Source organism: Zootermopsis nevadensis, unplaced genomic scaffold (assembly GCF_977971745.1).
Source record: "Zootermopsis nevadensis isolate Lab colony 2312 unplaced genomic scaffold, Znev_1.0 Znev_ptg000022l, whole genome shotgun sequence".
Taxonomy (NCBI): Eukaryota; Metazoa; Arthropoda; class Insecta; order Blattodea; family Termopsidae; genus Zootermopsis; species Zootermopsis nevadensis.
Genome location: NW_028259154.1, coordinates 24501801 through 24522203, shown reverse-complemented (window position 1 = coordinate 24522203; position 20403 = coordinate 24501801). Strand labels below are relative to the sequence as shown.

At 33.9% G+C, this 20403-nt stretch overlaps 2 protein-coding genes across 6 annotated transcripts; one reads left to right on the top strand and one right to left on the bottom strand.

The window, feature by feature from the left end:
* Window positions 1-4711: 4711 nt before the first annotated feature.
* On the bottom strand, window positions 4712-11734 carry LOC110828277 (methyltransferase-like protein 22). Of its 4 annotated transcripts, none has more exons than XM_022060838.2 (8): window positions 11677-11734; window positions 10144-10231; window positions 9017-9166; window positions 8696-8884; window positions 7552-7719; window positions 7333-7432; window positions 6180-6370; window positions 4712-4898 (listed from the first exon to the last, which is right to left on the bottom strand). In XM_022060838.2, the coding sequence occupies exons 2-8, from the start codon at window positions 10229-10231 to the stop codon at window positions 4831-4833; spliced, it is 954 nt and encodes a 317-aa protein (XP_021916530.2). In that variant the 5' UTR covers window positions 11677-11734; the 3' UTR covers window positions 4712-4830. The 4 variants fall into 4 exon arrangements, with proteins under 4 accessions (XP_021916530.2, XP_021916528.2, XP_021916533.1 ...); XM_022060836.2 differs by lacking the exon at window positions 11677-11734 and adding an exon at window positions 10622-10810; XM_022060841.2 differs by lacking the exons at window positions 7552-7719; window positions 11677-11734 and adding an exon at window positions 10622-10811.
* On the top strand, window positions 10298-18843 carry ldbr (lariat debranching enzyme). 2 transcript variants are annotated; one of them, XM_022060835.2, is made up of 10 exons: window positions 10298-10520; window positions 11283-11492; window positions 12295-12586; window positions 13522-13622; window positions 13978-14104; window positions 14864-14941; window positions 15125-15267; window positions 16298-16571; window positions 17400-17778; window positions 18507-18843. In XM_022060835.2, exons 2-10 carry the CDS (start codon window positions 11296-11298, stop codon window positions 18614-18616), a joined length of 1701 nt encoding a protein of 566 aa, XP_021916527.2. In that variant the 5' UTR covers window positions 10298-10520; window positions 11283-11295; the 3' UTR covers window positions 18617-18843. The 2 variants fall into 2 exon arrangements, with proteins under 2 accessions (XP_021916527.2, XP_021916526.2); XM_022060834.2 differs by lacking the exon at window positions 10298-10520 and adding an exon at window positions 10863-11139.
* Window positions 18844-20403: the final 1560 nt, after the last annotated feature.

The following is a 20403-nucleotide window of genomic DNA, read 5'->3' as shown; positions in this document are numbered from 1 at the left end:
GGATAATTAAGTTTCTGCTATAATGCAGATTAAGAAAGAAGAGTTGGCTTCATTGCTAGTGTTTAAAATGGTATTTGGAATATTGAGATATGAAACCTTTTATCTGGCATGGATTTTACAAAATTATTTATGCCAAGTTCTCCCTTTTTCTACACTGATTGAAAAGTCACAAAACCCGATCCTGACACATGCTCTGTAGGAAATGACCACCATATTTATTAATGCGTATGTATCATCCAAACTATCATCACTTTAACACCAAAGGTTTTCCAAAATTGTTTGGCACTAAATGAATCTCTAAACTCATTGTGAGAAGTTAAGTAAGAATGATATGCCAGGTAGTGTTTTAACAGTGAACACTGGGGCTTATGGAAAAGATGTCCTTGTACTTCAACTGTTGGAAAGACAACTGACAGCCTGGTACAAGCGAGTTAAAACATGATGTGGCCTGCATGGGCTCTTGTATGGTCACATTAATAATGTGTTTAATTAATCCAGTTAAATTGTATTTTATTGCAGTCATCAGTGAATATTTTAATGTGGGTTACCTGATAATTTTTTATGTCTATGGCCTGGTTGATAGATAGTCATAGCCCATTTTAGGCTCATTTTTATCCCTGCAGAACACCTGTTGTAATCACTGTCTGTTCACGTGTTACAGTTTGAGAATGGCTCTGGATTTTCATGAAATTTTATATTTGAGGGAGGGGTTACAAAAAATATTTCAGATCATTTAAATTTTGGTTGAAATGAATCAGCAATAACAAGCACTTACATTGAAGATGTGCATGCATTTCTGCATTGTGATTAGTTGATGCCATTAATAGATTTTCCTGGTTATTCACAAATGTCAAATTCTGGTTACTGCATGCCCTTGGTTTGGGGTGGAGCCAGCCAAGATGGAGAGTATGGTGAATAATTCTGTGCCATGACCTTTTGAAATGCTTTTTAATCACTTTGCATGCATTTGCATCCCTTTGTAGCTCCTGTTAAAATACTTGTAATAATTCAAGAATGAATTTTCATGAAGACTGAACAATTCTTCTGACCACTTTTACAAGTTGATCTTCATAATGAAGAGAGCATTGAAAATTGGCTTTCATGGAATGCAAATGAGTGAACAAGCCAGAATTGTTATGCAGCCTCGAAAGGAAGATACCAGAAAAGTCAGATGGAAGGTCTCATTTCTCCATAGATTTTGATGTTATGGCTTTTAACATTGACGTAGTCACCAATGAACCTACCCGTCTGATAACTGTCTCTGATTGTTTTCTGCTGCATTTGTATGCCATTGCCAAAGATTCAGTTTCAGTTGGAATTATATAATATACAAACTGAGAATGAAAGGGATATATTTTTTGTTTCATAAAGCCAAAACCAAATCATTCAGTGATATAAATTGGGTCTTAAATGTTAGACTTTGGAATGAGGGCATAATACAAATGTATTTGTTATATAATTAGTACAGACAAGCCTGGAGAGAGTTATTTGCAGAGTTGACATCAAATGAACGTGTAATAGGAATTTTGCATGCTCAGGATCATGGGTTTTTAATTCAGGCAACAAATGTAGATACATTATTGTGTGTTAATGGTTTTTATGTGAAAAGTATGTTTCGTCTTCCATTTTGATAATTACAAGATTATTGTTTGATTAATTTTTATTTTAAGTTTTACTTTTAAAGAGTAAGAAGAAGACATTTTAATATAACATAACTTGTAGCATATGAAGGGACAGTTGGTTAGTTGCAATATTAACTAAAACAAATGTATGAAACTTGTATTGGAATACAAGCACCACCATCTTGTTTAATTTCTAGTTAAAAGTGGGACATTACATTCAGTTCATGTGAATGAAGAATTAAACTTCTCAGAATTGCATATAAAGCAGATCAGTGTTTCTTCATGTGTGAATCTTGAATCTAATACAGTAAAATATTATTATAACAAACTCCATCTATTCTTGAAAATTGATTTTGAAATTAAATGAAAATTTGTAACAATTCCAAATTATGTTGTGGGTAAATACCATATGTATTCAAGTAATTACACTTTTTGTTCTTACAGAAAGTCATCATGCATTGTAAGTTTAATATGTAATTACTGTGAAATTTGTAGCACTCACTTCCTGCCGCTATTTCAGTGAAAAGCTCAAGGGCATTCATTGCTCATGCCCCACAAAACTAGATGTATTGGTAGATGGCTGTCTTCTGGGTTGTTGCGCTGTGTAGTCTGGTAGAACTTTACCAACTACCAGACTACAGCGCAACAATCTTTGGATTCACCACAGTGAAAACCTCAAATCCTGCCTACATATATTGGTGCCTGATCAGCATCCAGTTTATTCATCTCTCTCCCTTTCCTTTCCTCCCACAGAAGCAGTATCAGATAGGTTTTTGTATTGCTGATTTGATCATAGCTTCAACATGACCATTGCTTCTGCATCCTTTTCTATTCATCATTCATTTGATGCAGTTGAAAAGCCATTCTTAAATCAGCAAAGAATCATTTTAGACTTTTGGGCAGTGTTTAGGGTTAATTCTTGGTACCAAATTTTGTTGAAGCTGAGTAAGTGTTTTTTTAGATAAAAATATGTACCCCATTAATTAACAGTGGATTCTTAAAAGAAGTCTTCAGTAATTGTCTGTGAAAGGAGGACTGAGAGTTTGTCACCTTTAAGGAGTTAAGAGGGCGTGGAGAAGAAATTGTCTGAAATGTTTGTAACTTTCTCCAGGTGCATATAACTTTCTTCAGAACTCAGTTCAAGAAATTTTTTTTATGGAAGTCCAGATTAAGTATGCCAAGGTACCAATAGTTTGGAAAGTAATACTTATGTATTTAGGTTTGTACCTTGGATTGAGATGTTTGTTATTGTAAGGAATTGATTCGTTTTCTCAAGATGACAGCAGAATTTTGTGTGCTGCTATTTACTGATATGCACATAATGTACTTTGAAGTACACTTTATTGTGTATGAAAATAATTTTGTTTTGGAATTATTGTACCACAGTTATGCTTCTCAATGTGTTTTGCCCCCAGCAAATTGGTATGGTGGGGTTTCTGTAACTTTTTCTTTCTTCTGTCAGTTTTATTTTCTGAAGTAATTTATCTTCTTGTATTCTGTCCTGACAGTTATTTAACTTTTCTTCAAAATTTTATGGGCATACTGTCCACACTTGAAAGTTAATTTACTGTAGTAACTAGTCCTTTTAAAATGAGATATGTGTTAAAATAAGTGAAATTTGTGAATGAAATATTTTGGAACTGGACCTAAGTGCAGGAACTACTATTCAAAGCAGTAGTTAAGGTTTTGGGCATTGTTAGTATGTACTGATACAGAGTTAGGTACTAAATTATACATTGGGTGCTTGTATATGTGTGTTCATAGAATTGTATTTGTAATTTTGCGCATTTATGTAAGTGGAGGATGGGAAGCTATGAAAGTACCAAAAATTACAAATGAAGTCATCCCTCCTCCCTTCACTGCTTGCATTTTATACATAATACTTATATTCATATTATTTGTTAGAATCTCCAGATTCATGTAGGCATTGGGCATAATGTGTTTGTTCTGGATACTGTATTTTCTTGAGTTTAAGACACTTTTTCCGAATATAATCTGTTTTCCCCCTTGAAAACCTATTACTAAATCAAGGTTGCATGTTACAATTAATGACGTCTTAAAATCAAGGAAATACAGTAATTTACCTATAATCAGACTTTCAAAATCTGCAGTGTGATGTTTGAAATTTGTTAGATATTTAATATGAACTAAATACTGACATAAAACTTCACCCATTTTCATTTGCAGTATTTCTTTTTAATAAGCAGAACCCTTTCTCTTATATGTAGACGAAGTGACGGATAAAGATGTAAATTTTGGTACTTCATAACTCAATATACTTGGAAATGTTTTCATAAAGACTCAATTGTGATCTATAATATTGTAGGTAGTTATGTAATGCAGGTGGTATGGATTAATAATTGAGTGGAAAGGTTAAAAAAAAAATTCAGTGGTATATAAAATAGCTGCAAAAATTGTATCTGGCGCCTCATTTGTTTAATTATATAGATTTTTCATTATCAAGAACGTATTTGTGACTTTCATTAGATAGGAATGCTTTAGTCTGTAATAGAGTGGATGAAAATAGATTACACTGTGCAGTTGGTATCTTTGAGTACCAAATCATGATTGGTTGGGTAAAGGATTTTTCGTATATATTTGAAGCACATTTTTGTTTTTTAATATACTGCAAAGTGTAATATTAGTCTATTTTCAAGTAAACATGTAAAACTTAGAACTTATCTTATTTGTAGTTGTGATTTGAAGTTATTGGGAATGTAGCTTTTGTTTATTGATTGGGTATATGTTACAAGAGATAAGTTTATGTGCAGTAACAAAACTAGGTCAGCTCAACTGCCTTCTCTGTTTTGTGTATATAATTTTAATTGGTTTAGTGTTTTACATCATTCTTGTTTGGTCTTATAAAGGGATTGGAACATATGCCATGAAGTGACTATAACAGTTTCATACACCCAAAACATTTTAGAGGTGTTATTACAAAAAGAACCAAATTTATAAACATTTTAGACATACTTTTAAATATATTATTTGATTTTTTCAGACTCGTCAGTAACAAGTGACTATCATAGGTTCAGAACATGTTATGAGTAAATGTTTACTTATGAAAGAAGATTAAATTAAAATATAAATTAATATTCTTATGGTATTTATTCACAGAAATCATTTACCCATGTAACTTAAAAGTTATTATAATAAAAAGATACACATTACTTTTATGAGATTTTGAGGTTTTCACAATGGTGAGAGTTTAGATTGTCGTCTTCTGGGTTATGATGCCATGGGGGAAGTAGGTTCCTGTGATACATTGGTAACCACCTGCAAGACCACAATTCAAACAAAATATGATTGAATGCTTCATTTCCTTTTCTACCTTTGTCACTGTCACTACTAGCAAGTAAGCTTGCTCTGTTCACTTTCATCTCAAAGGTCCACAGATCAGCTTCTGAGCCGGCTAATCCAGCAGTGACACTTCTTCGGTTCTTCAAGAAGATACCAGAATGTCCAGTCAGCAGGGAGAAAGGTGAGGGATACACAAGACAAAAAATGGCACACAATTATAATAAAAAATATTTTTTTAATTATTTGCTGAATAGATACATTCACGTAAGACTTTCTCTATTCTGATGTGTGAAATATATTTAATCTTTTTCAGGCCGTAGTCTAGTGGTGTGAGCAGTACCACAGATTTCAGTTTCTTGTGATTGTCGCAAGTCACAAAAATGTGTATAGCATGATACATCTACTTTATATTCTTAATTTTAGTCTTTAATATTCTTTGGCTGTAACTTTTAATGTATTATATACTGTAACACCAGTCTGAACATCTCATGAGTGGTTGACAAAAAGGGTGTTAAAATTCAAGTTTATATGAACAGTAAGAGACTGAAGATTACCCCCATTTGCAGGTCAAAGCTTGTTGCTGTATGTAAGAATGGTTGTAATCTGCACAACAGGATGATGAAACAAAATTCTTATCCCATGTCATAAAATGTTCGCCACTTCAAATTATACCAGGTGTTAATAATACATTATATTATAAGATCATTGAACTATAATATTAAGTATGTCTGAGGGCTGACAGCTTTTCTTCTTAAGTTACTTTGGAATAATTCTAAATGGAATATTGAAATTGGAGGCACAAATTCAGAATAAATTAATTTGTTAATGATTTTCATAGAACAATAATTACATTATTCTGCAAGCTTGAGGAGACTTGGTGTTATATCTATTAAGACTTGCTTTACCAGGGACCCTTACTACTTAAAGGACAAACTCACAAGTGCAATGATTTATGAACTTTCTAATTTTACCACACATTTCTTTGATTATGCCAAGGTCAGATGCCCATACAATTCACTTTTCATCAAATTAATTATAAATATGTCCAAGAATAATCTGTTATTGTACTACAAGTGAAAAATAATTCAAATTCAGGTATGCCGCATGAGCAATTTATTGTATTTAAAGCTTTACTGTCATGGTTAAACTCTACAAATCATGCACAATGGAAATTCTATGCCCATAACATAAAAAGGCAAAAAGACTATTATACTATGCCTTGTAATGAGGTAGATTAGGACAAATTAAGGACCTCACATTTTGACATTATGCGCCAAAGGACCAGCTCTTTAACTCGTTCATAGTTGAAATACTGTGGAAAATTAATTGGTAGTTGCTCCACCTGCCACTGAGAACCTGCAGGTCTTTCCTGAGCTTTCTGCAGACATTGTAGGAAATACTCATAGCATGGTGCAACTGAATCTAGGTCAGCAACTGTGAACACATACCTGAAAAAAGGAAAGATTATGAATAATCAAGCTCTCAAATTCTCAGTCTGAATAATGTGACTTTTTTTTCCTTTGATGTTTCATAAAAAGATAAGAACTCAGATGACAAGTTTAGGAAGAATACTGATGAGAAGGAATGAAATCAAAATGGGCCACAGGGCATAATACCATGATATAATCTTGGAACATTCATCTCAATGAAGAATCGTGCAATCAAAAATATTTTGATATTCATACACGTTTCTTCCATGTCAAACGATGAATATGACTATCTGATTTACCTAAATTTAATGAGCCCTCAAATATAAAATGCTATCCCAAGTTCTGAAAATGTAAATTAAAAGAAATGTGATACATATTAGCTGTACAAAATATAGTTTATAAGTACATACAACTGTTGAGGTATCAAACATTTCTGGATAACTTCTTTTACATGACAGTTTGAATATAAAATACAAGAGGTATTGGGGAAGGTTTGAGAAATAGGGTTTAAGATAATAAGACATTTTGTAAGCCAGTGTTCTTAATAAATTCATGTATCAGGAACTGATAGGAAAAACTGTAACAGAACCAACAGCGATAGATAGCCCCAAGGTTCAGACCTGTTTAAATCAGGGTGGTTGAGATGTACAGCATGCATGTGAAACAAAATATGCTCATAGTTTTGGTTGGAAAACCTTATGGCCACTTGGAGATTAAAGCACAAATGGGATGATATTATTAACATGTATTTTAGGGAAACTGATTGTGGGGATATGTACATAACTGAATTTGGATCCTTGGATGGGGTTTTATGGTCATGATAAACTTTCACATTCCATAAAACAAAATTTTCAAACATATGAATAACTAAAAAAGAAAAACACACACAAGTGTTAGTTACCAGTACATAAATTAGATTTGATGGACCTAGACAGAAAGAACTGTTACTACACCATTGAATACACTGCATTTATAGTCACCTTTTCTCCAACGCAACATATACTGTCTTGCCTGGGGGAGTGCTCAAAAGTCTCTGCAAGGTGTTTACAAATGCTTCTGTCACATCATTGTCATAAATCACTAGAATTTTAAAGGGGGCACATGATTAGTGCAAAATACAAGGTTCATTCATTGCATTAGTCTATTCGTACAATGTTATGCATTAACAAAGCACTAATTTCAAATGATTTTAATCTCACCATCAGCAACAAGTATCACTGTAACATTTGTTAGTTTTGCTTCAACATTAGGGCACCAGTCATTTGCAAAGAAATCAAGGCCAAAAACAATGAAATTAGCCTTCAGAAGCTTGCAATTTCTAGCTGCATTTGCTCTGATGAGTTCCAGGATGCCTCCCACTTCAATGTCTACCAAGAAGAAATAATAATGAAAAATACAGAAATGAAAATATTAACCAGTGCAATAATAGTTACTTGTTATCTTAATAATGTTTCAGTAATAATATATATGATGAATGAAAATGGAATCATTATTTTACTCTTTATCATGCCTCATACAGTGGAATGTTATAAAATTACATATTTCTGCTGATGCACTAAAATATGGTTCATATATTGCATTTAGATGAACTTGGCTGCTAGTATCAGATACAGTGAATTGAAATGGTATGGCAAAAGTAAAGTTTAAAATAACAGGCAAGCAGATACGAGGCACATCCACAAAGTAAGTTTCCCTGGGGCCGTTTACAGAAACAAAACACAATTTCATGGAAATATTTATTGCAACAGATACAGCAAGTGTCCAGCTATTTTTCAACATATTCGCCACCGGAATTGAGACATTTGTCATACCGTGGGACCAACTTTTGAATACCTGTGTCGTAGAAGTCTGCCGCCTGGGATTGGAACCACTGTGTGACAACCATCTCCGCCTCTCTGTCATTCTCAAAACGCTGACGCTGACCGGACAGGAATTTCTTGAGGTGTAGGAAAAGATGGAAATCACTGGGAGCGAGGTCCGGGCTGTAGGGTGAATGATTAAACACCTCCCAGCTGAACTCCTGCAGGAGACTTGCTGTCCGTCGAGCCGTGTGCGGCCTAGCGTTATCACTGACCGCACTTCACAGTCGGCGGGAGCTGGAATAAGAACCTCCATCTTCAACAGCTGCAACGATGCTACTGTGAGAACGCGGGAAGTGCCGTTAGTGCATGCGCCATGCTACGTCATTGCTCTATCACGTACGCACAGTCGCTTCGCGCAATATAAGGTTTGCTAGCTGTGGGACGAGTGGGAAACTTAATTTGTGGACGCGCCTCGTATTAACTGAAAAGAATTATACATGCCTTGATGCTGTATATGATAACCTAATTTTTTTTTTATCACCTGTGCATATTACTTCTGTTGCAAACATGGCTGCCACAATGCTAGTAAGACCAACACCAGAACCCAGTTCTAGGACTATATGATCCTGCAGAAATGAAGGCCCATGATGAAGTAGAAAGTCTCCCAAAAGCAATGCACCACGCCAAATCTGACGACCCACAAGCGCCAGTGTTGTTGAATAACTATGTTCTGAACAAATCAGAGTTTGGAGTATTAATACATTAACTGTACATATTTAACAAATCTCACTGGCACTGATGTTTCACTACTGGGGCTAGAACATTTCCTTTGAACAGGTGTTATCTATACATAACCATTTACCAATTTCAATAATGCCTTCTTCTTGGATCTTATCAGCTTTCCTACATACAATAAGATCACCATCTTCATCTATCCTCACTCCACAGTTTTTATCTGAATGTGAATACTCAATGTTGAGCGGGTATTTGAATGAAAATCTTGAAACCACATCTGACAAAATAAAAACAGAGAAATACAGATATTGAATTAAACTACAAAGAAACATCTAACTACCATTTGGAAATTATATGAATGATCAGCTGATAAATATGCATTTTGTTAATATGAACAGACATAAAACATCACTTTTTGAAATTAAATTCCTTTACTACATACACCATAAGAAAACTGTATTTTTAATCTGTAATTTCTGGTACTCAAAAGACCCACATATGAACTGATATCAGTTTAAGAGCCCTTGAAAAGAAACCTGTCTGTTAAGATTCAGACCCAAATAACTTTGGAAGTTTATACATTTTTCAACACACAGTATTATAGAGTAAAAAACCTTGAACACATTCTTGAACTTCAAAGTGGCCCCAAGTAATCAATTTCTGTTTAATGAAGAAACAACTGGTAAGAAGTAGATAAATTAGTTAACACTTTGTAATGTAACAATATGTGTACTTCTACACACACCCACAGATGTTCTGGACAATACAGAATTATGGAGGTTCTAATTCCTATGAAATCTTTCAAACATTATTAGCTCAGCAACAGTGTCATACATGTACACATAGGATTCTTGTGAATTACTGTAGCCAAAACATGGCAAGTTACCTGTAACATGCTCATAGCAACAAATACATAGTATCACCATTAAGTAACTGAATGGGAATTATGATTGAAAGCAGTTATATCAGTTTTAAATCATAAATTGTAAAACCAGATTCAAATCTAGAAACTTCAGGCATGTCTCAGCTTGTGTAGAACTGTTTTTCATGGTTATTCAAGTATTGGTTTCTAGCAGGGCCACAGTCTTCAACACTAGTTACATTAAAAGGGTTTCTTTTTGCATTCTGAAATCCATATTTATAATTTAATATATTATAGTCAGTATGTAATGACTTGTTTTTATGACAAATCTGTTTGGTCAGAGGTAAATAGTTTCCTTATAAAGAACCCTTATAATACCACAAAGTACTAACTTTCTGCTGATAAACTAGGTTTTGCTGCACTGTCTTTGTTTATTGCTTGGTGTATCTCAGATGTGACATGATATTCATCACTAGACATCTGAAACAGAACAGAATATAATTTATTTTCATTCTATAGATTGGATGCAGCTAGCTCAGGATGGAGTCCAGTGGTGGGCTTTTGTGAACATAGTGATGAAATTTTGGGTTTCATAAAGAAAGTGGGCTATTCTTTGACAATCAACTTTTCAAAGAATATCCACACCATAGAGTGAGTGAGTGAGAGTTCAATAGATCCTTCACAGGCCCAAGACAAGAATGTAGAACATGTAATAGCACAAAGAGTTAACAAATATTAATAAATAACTATTATTCGCTTTAAAACAAAGGTAAGTGTAGTAAATGAGCACTTCCCTTGTAGTAGCACGGCAGAGTTTTCTAAAATCGTATACATATATACTCCACATGAAGAATATAGGGCATATTTAACCTTCAGTTTCCAGGAATTTCTTTTAAGAAGATATCAATATCTTTAAACAGAACGAAAAATATATTGTATAGTATTTAGCATTTAAAAATATGTCTGTATATGAATTCTAACACCTCTTTTAAAATAAATTATTTTTTCTTAACATATGAATTAGTCTTATAGCAATTCGAAATATATTGGCAATACTGTTCCATTTGTGGTTATATAATCTATGCCATAGTGTAATCATCTGTGGGTTGTATTCGCATTGTTTGGTTATGGATGCAATTTGTATGTGTGTTGTTAAAAGTGTTGGTGTTGCGCTGTAGTGGAAAGAATTTATAGGATTTTATTATTATATTTATTTCCTCTCCTCTTACTTTGGTTTTAGGCAATGACAGCCTACTTTTATGTTTATATTACTTGCAAGTAGTTCATTTTAATAATCGACAGAAGTAAGAATTTTGTGCATAATTTCCTTTTATGTTCACGTTATTTGGTAAAATAACAGTCCAGCAGAGTTTTGACTGAATTGTTAGGTACGTATAGTGTAGTATGTATTTTCCTCAGTTGTTAAAACATCTTCAGTACTTAGTCTGAACTGAAGTTTTACGTTGTTTTCATTTTTTAATTTCACATTCGTCATTTTTACGAAGTACATGTGCCGAGTTTTGCTTTGTAGTGTGATATCAAATATGAAGATTGCTGTTGAGGGTTGTGCTCATGGAGAGATGGAGAAAGTATATGAAGCCGTTCAACATTTGGAAAAGAAAGATGGAATTAAAGTTGACCTTTTAATCTGCTGTGGAGACTTCCAAGCAACAAGAAATGAAGAAGATTTAAGATGCATGGCAGTGCCACCTAAGTATCAGAAAATGTGTACTTTCTATAAGTAAGTTGTTGGTTTTTCAGTATGTAAAATGTTGTAATGAAGGTACTGTTACTGGCCATGTACTACTGGTTGCTCAAAATCAGTAGTTGAGGGGAATATTGTATCATGAGGCCAGGCCAGTTTACTTACAAATAAGGAAAATTATGAGAACCTGAAAACATTTTACAAGCCAAGTATTGTTTACCTTGCTGTGTCTTTCCCCTCGCTCTTCATTGACTGATATTGTATTTAAAACACACTAGCAATGCATTAACAATATTATGCAAGCAGAAAAGATATCATGTCATAGTACAACAGGAAACTACTGTCTCTGCACACAGAGTAGACTTCCTGCTGTGTTGCTGCCCCATGATACCAACTCATGACTAGTCAGCAGTACCAAATATTTTACTTAAGTGCATGTTCTTATATTTGCTTTAGAGAACATTTGACCAGCATTTGAGAACATCTATAAGGAAATGGGAATGCTTATTTGTAAACTGAATAAAAGTTAATGTTACGAATAATTAATAACTTTTCAGTGTTATGTTTTTTGTGTTACACAGTTTGTGGTATTGAGTGGATTTTTCCTTTTACTTGGTACTGGATTTTAGTTATTAAATAAATAATTGCTTTTCATTTATATGCTGTATCTGTGACATAGTTTGACATAATCATAATATTTATTTTCAAATATAAATTCATTACCACTTGTTGCTGAAAAATATAGAAAGCTTACCGGTGAACAATTATAACAAAAGGGTTCTTATTCTTCTTGTCTTGCAGACAGTTTGTTGCTTTACCCTTGTGATTCTTGTTGTAGGTATTACTCTGGGGAAAAAGTTGCTCCAGTTTTAACAATTTTCATAGGTGGAAATCATGAAGCATCAAATTATCTACAAGAATTGGCATATGGGGGATGGGTTGCTCCCAGAATATACTACATGGGCTATGCTGGTATTGTGAATATAGCAGGGGTCCGAATAGGTGGTTTGTCAGGCATCTACAAGGGCCATGACTATTGTAAAGGGCACTTTGAAAAGTCCCCATATACAGAAGATACCAAAAGGAGCGTGTATCATGTCCGAAACTTGGAAACTTTCAGATTAAAACAGGTCATTTGCAATTATAAATAATATACTTTCATGTTATTAACAATGTATTAGCCTGGTGTAGTATTCTACCGTCTATAACTTTTGAGACTGGTCCTCCTCCATTTCTTTTTGTTGGGGTGTACTATTTGGAGTTACAAGTGCATAGTTTCTACAGTGTTTCACTACTTAAATTATGTTATTAATTTATGCTGTTGCTATACAGACTTTTAATAAAGCATATATGTACATGTAAGATAGATGGAAGTTATAATAAAAATATGCAAAATATATTTAAAAGAAGTGAGTGAATTGTCAGTTGTGAAGTTTCTAAACATTTGAACTGTATAGTAATTCAGGGCATATTTTTGATTAATTAACTATTGTAAAATTAATGCACTATTAATTTGACACGTTACCCCAATTAAAGTAAATTTTGATCACTTTATAATGTATACATATCATCAAACTGATGCATATTTTTGGACCACACATCATTTTGGAAGCAGAGTCAGCTTCCAAAACCTTGTGTGGTTTTTAAACTGAGATGAACAAAATGCCCAGGAATATTCATCAATTTAATGTCACACTTTCATCAGAGATCTTCATACTAATTCTGTATACACCATGCTGTCTTGTCTTTGATACATGAGATATAGCTTTGCATGTGAAAAGGCTCATTTGTACCAACTTTTGGCTTCCAGAACCTTTTAATGCTCTAAGTTTGTTTTAGTATTTTTTATTTACCCTCTTCCCAATCAATAGTTTTGAAGGGCATAATGCATCCATGCTTAACTGTAAGCATACAGAAACTGGGCAGTAATTTCCTATTACTTGGGCAAATAGAGTAATATGTAGAATGTATTTTAGTATAAGCATCATAAATGTGTGTCAGTTATAGTCAGCTATAAAGTAGGATTAAAAGTTATACATATGTTAATTAGCATTAATTTATTTAGGTTCGACAGCCTATCGATATTTTCTTCTCCCATGACTGGCCTCGAGGAATTTATAATTATGGGGATACCAATCAACTTCTACAATTCAAACCTTTTTTCACGTAAGTTTTTCATTCATATTCTACTGTAGCAGTATTTTTACTATATTTTGTGAATGTATGTATGTATGAAACTATTTCATGGCAGAAAATGGATTCTAAGGAAATAATTTTGAGTATGTGAACTTTATTCATCTGGCTCAGGATAGAGTCCATTTGGAGGATCTTGTGAACATGGCAATGAATTCGAAGGTTCCATAAAAGGTAGGGAATTTTATTGCCAGCTGACTGACTACTAGCTTCCCTGTTCCACGAAGTTTATTGCTCAGGTGATTCCATGTTGTAATGGAACCCCCATGTAGTCAGCTAGTTTTTTTGTTGAGGTAGTAACATGCAAGTTTTATTTGTTTGTTAACAGTAATGAAGTAAAGTGTAACACACTTGGTAGCAGGCCATGTGAAGAGCTGTTGTATCATTTGAAGCCCACATACTGGTTTGCTGCCCATCTGCATGTTAAATTTGCAGCTCTTGTACCACATTCTTCAGTAAGTACTTATAACTATTTATTAAAAATATGTTGGACTTCATCTGAAGATCTCTTTTATCAACACTATATGCATGTAATATTTGAAGATTCTGTTTGGATAGTATGGAGTGTTACATGGGACAGTATAGAGTATACAGCTTTAGACTTGGAACCATCATTTGTGTGAGCAAACTTTTATTAGGCACTGAAAGAAGTTTCAGTAGTTGTGTTCTATTTCAGCAGTGTTCGAACGAGTATATACACTTGCTTTAAACTATGCTGACATACCAAGCAAGTACTGGTACATATCATTTATTCATATAATGGCAACATATAACTATTACTGTAGGTTTTGTAGGCTTATATAATTACTTAAGCAACATACAGATTTTTTTTTATTATTCTTTTTTCCCCCTGAACAAAGTGACAAATGATATTTGACACAACTGAAGTATGACAGGCTACATGTTTATTTTCTGGTCAACTTTTTTGAATTATTATGTTTGGATGGCATGACTAAGACAAGTTAAGGAACCTTGTGCAAGATAAGAAATTAACTGTGGATCTCTCAAATACAAAACAGGAATCTTAACCACCATACACAAGATTTTCAATTTTGGTGTCCCTGTCATAATACAATAAATACATTTTTTTTGTGTGTGATTTCTGTAAGTGGTGCTCTTCAGTGTCAAGTTCATATTTATTGTTAATCTAACATTTTCATATCTCTTACTTTTTATGTAATGTTATTTAATTCTACATTTTCATTTCCATATAGGATAATGAAGATACTAATAAACAGACAACCAAATTTTTGGCATTGGATAAATGTTTGCCAAGAAGGAAATTTTTACAGGTGAGTAGCACTTCTGTGGTTGCTGGTTCCCTTTCATTGCTTATATGACATACTGCATTTGACACAGCTCAGTTCTGTCACAACCTTAAAAATCAAAACAGAAGTCCTAGCAAACCATTATATAAGCCTTAATACCCTTCCAGTCTTATGTAATTGTGTGAAGTATTCTGTTTTTGTTTGCAGATTGTTGATATACCACACGATCCAACGAAATCAATTGAGCTTGAATATGATTTGGAATGGCTTACAATACTTCATTTTACAAATCACCTTCTCAGTGTGAGAAAGACAAATCAGTATATGCCTGGGCCAGGAATGGATGGCAGGTCTGTTCTAATTAATATTTTATTTTAACATTGTACCATCTTTTTACATAATTGAAATTTAAAGTATATTAGGTAATAATTATTTCAAGAGTAAGGTACATAAGTATTAATTCTGCTAGTGAAGTGAATTTAATCTAATAGTGGGAATCATTTACCGATTTAAAAAATGACAAAAATTGTGATAAATCATAATGAGACTGATGCTTTAAAGTCCTTTCTGCATCTCAGTTGTTTTCTTCTATATTGATGTCTTTACAAATGGACAGATATATGTTAACTGTTTTTATGAGAGTATCTTTGTCATGTTTGTTCTTGTACTTGGCTTCAGAAGAAATATTGTTGGTTAGCTTAGTGATTGCCCACTTGACTTCTAAGATTAGAAAATAAATTGTGGCAAGACTGCTGTGCATGCACAGAATTGTATAAGGACAGCTAAGCATTCAGTTTGCTGATAGTACCAAGTATATCAGCTGATGTGATAAACCAGAAAGTTGGGTTATCGTTATGTAGTGCTCTTACCCGGTGTCCTACGTGAGCGATTAAATGCGAGGGGTGCGAGTTGCGTGGGTGAAGCGGAAATATCAAACTGGCTGTTTGTGTGGCGCTGTCCTAGGTTACAGCGAAGTGGTCGGCGACCAAAGTCCAAGATCAAATATTTTGATATTTTCGCGCAGGTCGCTGCGCTGACCAGTAAGGCGCATGCGCAAGAAAGCTCTGCCTTTGCAGTACACGGAAGGGGCATGCGCAGGAAGGCCGAGTGTTTCTCTCACATAGGACACAACAAGCGATTCCCTTATGTCATATGACACCGCATGCTGCTTATGCAGCTCGCTTCTTATCGCTTACGCAGGACATTGCCTTAAAGCATGTTTACATTGTTGGAGGAATGCTTTGCAATCAGAATTCAGGATCTTTACTAATGACTGATACAGTTGCTATGTTTTTTCTTTCCTTTTCTCTCTTCCCCCCCACCCCCAAAGCATAGAAAGCATAGGCCAGTGTTAAAGTTAATGCAACTCAATCTTTACAGATGGGACTTTGTGCCAACAAACGAGGAGATGGATTTTGTGCGACAAAAGTTTGGTAATAATTTTCTTGTCCCTGAAAACTTTACACAGACTGCAGTTCCATTTGAACCGAAAAATCAGAATAATTCTTCGTATAGGAATAGTTATTCTTATAGTGATCAAGCTCCAGCATGTATAAATGTACAGACAACAGCATTTTGTGACAGGCTGAGTGTTGTTGATCCGATGGCATTGCTGTTACATTCTTCAAAAGAATCATCCTTTGATTCTAACCAGGTTAGAAATACTTGATTTTACTAAGTACTGTGTTTGTCAGTTTCTCCCTTTTCCTTCTCTGCATTATTTTCTTTTCTACCACTATTCTGTTTTCTCTTCTTCAAATAATAGATCATTGTAAGCATGTTACATTTCCTCAGATTAAGAGAGTGCCTGTTATTGTATTTATTAATACATAATAACTGTTGTCATATATGTCTTTAAGTCATGTGTAAACCTTACACAGTGGAACCTTGATTTCAAATTCCTTGTTGTTGGGTTTTCCTTCATTTTTGGTCTTGTTTCGCAATACCAAATTAATAATCTCCTTGTATTTACTACAATTTTGGTTTACATCTGCTGTTATATTTACATCCATTGTCCCACAGACAAACTTTTAAGTGTCTTATTATTTACAGATACATGGAAAGAGAATTGCTGATAAAAATGGGTCCTTATGTATTGGCTATACCATCTCTTTGAGGGAAAGATATCACCAATATAAAACCTCTTCAAGGATATGAGGTTTTCATGGCTGTTTGTCTGAAGATGGCTGTCTTCTGGGTTGTTGCACCATGTAGTTTGATAGAAGTTTACTGACGTTTCAGAGGTCCTTGCTGCCTCCATCATCAGGGTGATAATGGCACCAGGGACTTCTGAAATATTGGTAAACTTCTACCAGACTACATGGTGCAACAACCCAGAAGACAGCCATCTTCAGACAAACAGCCATGAAAACCTCATATCCTTGAAGAGGTTTTATGTTGCTGATGTCTCTTCCCCTCAAAGAGGTGGTATATTCAGTCACTTCGTACAATATTCTATATAACAATGGTTTTGTTTCTTTAGAGCAAGATGGCCTGCTGCAGTACACCACCAAATTACCTGACACCAGAATGCTCTGGCAATGTCACACAAGTCTCTCTGGATGACAGTTCCCACATTGATACGCTAAGTGACAGCATGAAGTCAGATTCCTTGAAATGTTCCATCTCTTCAAGTCCATTGCAAAGGTGCTTACGTCTTGCCCTTCCAAGTCCCCATTATAGTGATCTGGATGAATCCATGAGAAGTTTTGGAAATGATGCAAACAGTTCCCCTGATTGTTTACTGTTGTCACATTCACTTCCAAGTCCAAAAGACAGTGATGCTGATGAACCAGTTTGCAGTGACACTGGAAACTCATTTTCTAGTTCCTCAGAACTTACTTCAGGAGCATCCATCACAGGTACTGAATTAATTTCACAGAATATTTGCAACTAACAAAATATGAATGCATTGAAATCATCAGTCATCATAATAAATATCACTGGACCTTGTTGAAAGTTGATTTTGTAATATTAAATGTCATTGTATTAAAAATTAGTAGAAATATGTAACCAAAAATTGAAAATTATAGGTCTCTGGTATTTATGTTTTAAGGTAAAGTTGTTTTTATAACAAATATGTGGTTTCATAATGTATTTTGAATATAAATACCATACTTCCACACATATAGGTCACTCATTTTATTCCAATTCTTCAGTCAGAAAATACAAGTTAATCCTGTGTTCAAGTTAGTCTGTGACATATGCTCTTTTTCAGCACACCTAGGGCAATAGCCTGTCCATAATTTTTAAAATTTTGAGAGATTGGATGTAAAATAATTTAATGAATCAGAGAGGAATATTAAAACACAGCATTTCAGCACTGTTTCATCTTAAAATTCAGCTTAAACAAACTTCATACCATTATGTATGATCTGAAGCTTTCACAGTGACTAAGTACAATGCATTCTTCTCAGGCTACCAGTTTTCTCCATTAAACCACTTTACATGGCTGGTAGCCCAAGAAGAATTCATTATATTAGTACCATTATGTTTACACAGATTCATACTCAAATACATTTGTATAAATAAAATAACTGCCAAGGTAAAGAAACCTCTTTAAATAGTAAACTGTTTTTATATTCGTTAGGTTTTGAAGTAGTTGCAGAAACAAGCATTTCATCTTGTGACGAGCCTAAACTGAAAAGGTTCAAACGTCGTAATCAAGCACTATACTCCAGTGCAGAAGATGATGGTTGATAGTGACATGCTATAGCAGAACTGTATAATCAGTAAGAAAATTAATAGGACATACAAATATTATGATATGATTTTCGTAAAATCATGAACATCGGTAATATTTTTTATTTTGTCAACTTTATTTTAATGTTAACAGAAATATGTTTTATATAATGGCCATGCTGTAATGAAAAGCATGTAATTTCTGTGAAATATAAACATTTTAACTATATGCACAGAAAATACCATTTGTGTGTTAATTATTCATTTTCATGTTTCCATTCAACAGTTTTCTTAAAATTGGAAGAGATCTTTATTCATTGATGGACAGAGATGTTTGAGTCTTCATGATGCCCAGTTTAATAAATCACACTTCTCAAATACTGACAAATCCCTTAGGTTCAGATCTGGATAAATTTAGAAACTTTGAATAGTGTCTGTATATTTGTGATTACAGATAGCAATCATGCAATACATGCTTCTCATGAAGAACTTTGTTCCATGTAGTTACATAGAAAACTTTCATTTTCCTATAATATTGAGATTATAAATTTGCTGTTTTGTCATTTGAAGTCCATCTGTGCAGTATGTACATTTTTGTACCAAGTTCATTTTAGATGTGGAGAACCATTTTCTAAAAAGAGAGAGAGAGAGAGAGAGAAAGAAAGAAAGAAGAAAAGAAAAGAGACTTGAAATGTATGAGGGTAGCTCAGTAGCTCACCTGGAACATGAGAGTCATGAGTATTATATCGTGCAGCAGAGATTCATTGGTGGCTGCACAGGCGATGTACAGCAATACTCAATGTTTCAAACAAATGTGAAAGACTGGCACAGACAGTTTTACCAAGGTCAACAGTCAGTGACTTATATGCCACAGCCTGGTACAGCACATGTTGCCACAACAGCCATTAATATTGCAGCAGTACCACAAGACTTCGTGTCCACAAGGGACACTGATTCCAGTTGGACAATAAAGTGAAACAAGCTATCCATGACTTTCCAGCAGCAGTCATTGGTGTTCTAGGAGAAAGGCATCCACAAGGCACTCACAGCAACAACCTTTGGGTTCCAAAATTTATTATCTATCAGAAGGACTGCTAATTAGAGTTAAGAACAAAGTTACCTGTTTGAAAATCATAGATTCAAAATGAGCCATAAGTCTCCCCTCTTATTCCTGTCTTCATGTGGTATTTGCCATTACCTTTGTAAAAAATGTATATAACAGACATGTGTTAGTTGGTGAACATCTTTTAAATCATTATTAGACAACAGATAAAGTAAAAAAACAATTGTATCTCTTTGGCATAAGTTTTATTGACTAACATCTTATTTAATCATGTATATATTTCCACGAGCTTCACTAAAAAACACGAACATGTTTTAAACATCATTTTCTTTCTTCTCTACCTATAAAATTGTTTATCAGAAATTGGTTGTTGACAGACAATATAAATTTCAAGGATCTTTACGTATTACAAACTGATCAAATAACGCATTGTATAATCTATGATATATGTTAAAATGTATGTGCTGGTATGCAGTTTTTTTGAGATCACTGTTTTCACTACATTAAATCATACTATATTCTTTAATTCAGCAAAGGTAAGTAATTATTTTAATATTTGTTAGACTTAAGTAAAAATACCTTTTTTAAGTACTACTTGACACCTCCCTGTCATTGATAGGTATTTTTATAAAGTAGTTCACATAAATACTTTTACTTAAATCATATATTGATATTGGAAATACATCAATTTGTATTGTAGGTTTCAAAAAGAACATGTCATTCTACACATTTGGGTTTGTTC

What these genes read in the sequence shown, in the direction of transcription:
- LOC110828277 (XM_022060838.2), bottom strand. Translation starts at nt 10,231, where the DNA reads ATGTCTAGTGATGAATATCATGTCACATCTGAGATACACCAAGCAATA. An exon ending in ACCTAGTTTATCAGCAGAAA is followed by an intron (nt 9,167 to 10,143) that starts GTTAGTACTTTG and finishes TTATTTTGTCAG; the next exon opens with ATGTGGTTTCAAGATTTTCA. An exon ending in TATGTTGCGTTGGAGAAAAG is followed by an intron (nt 6,371 to 7,332) that starts GTGACTATAAAT and finishes TCCTTTTTTCAG; the next exon opens with GTATGTGTTCACAGTTGCTG.
- ldbr (XM_022060835.2), top strand. Translation starts at nt 11,296, where the DNA reads ATGAAGATTGCTGTTGAGGGTTGTGCTCATGGAGAGATGGAGAAAGTA. An exon ending in CATCCTTTGATTCTAACCAG is followed by an intron (nt 16,572 to 17,399) that starts GTTAGAAATACT and finishes TTGTTTCTTTAG; the next exon opens with AGCAAGATGGCCTGCTGCAG. An exon ending in TTCAGGAGCATCCATCACAG is followed by an intron (nt 17,779 to 18,506) that starts GTACTGAATTAA and finishes TATATTCGTTAG; the next exon opens with GTTTTGAAGTAGTTGCAGAA.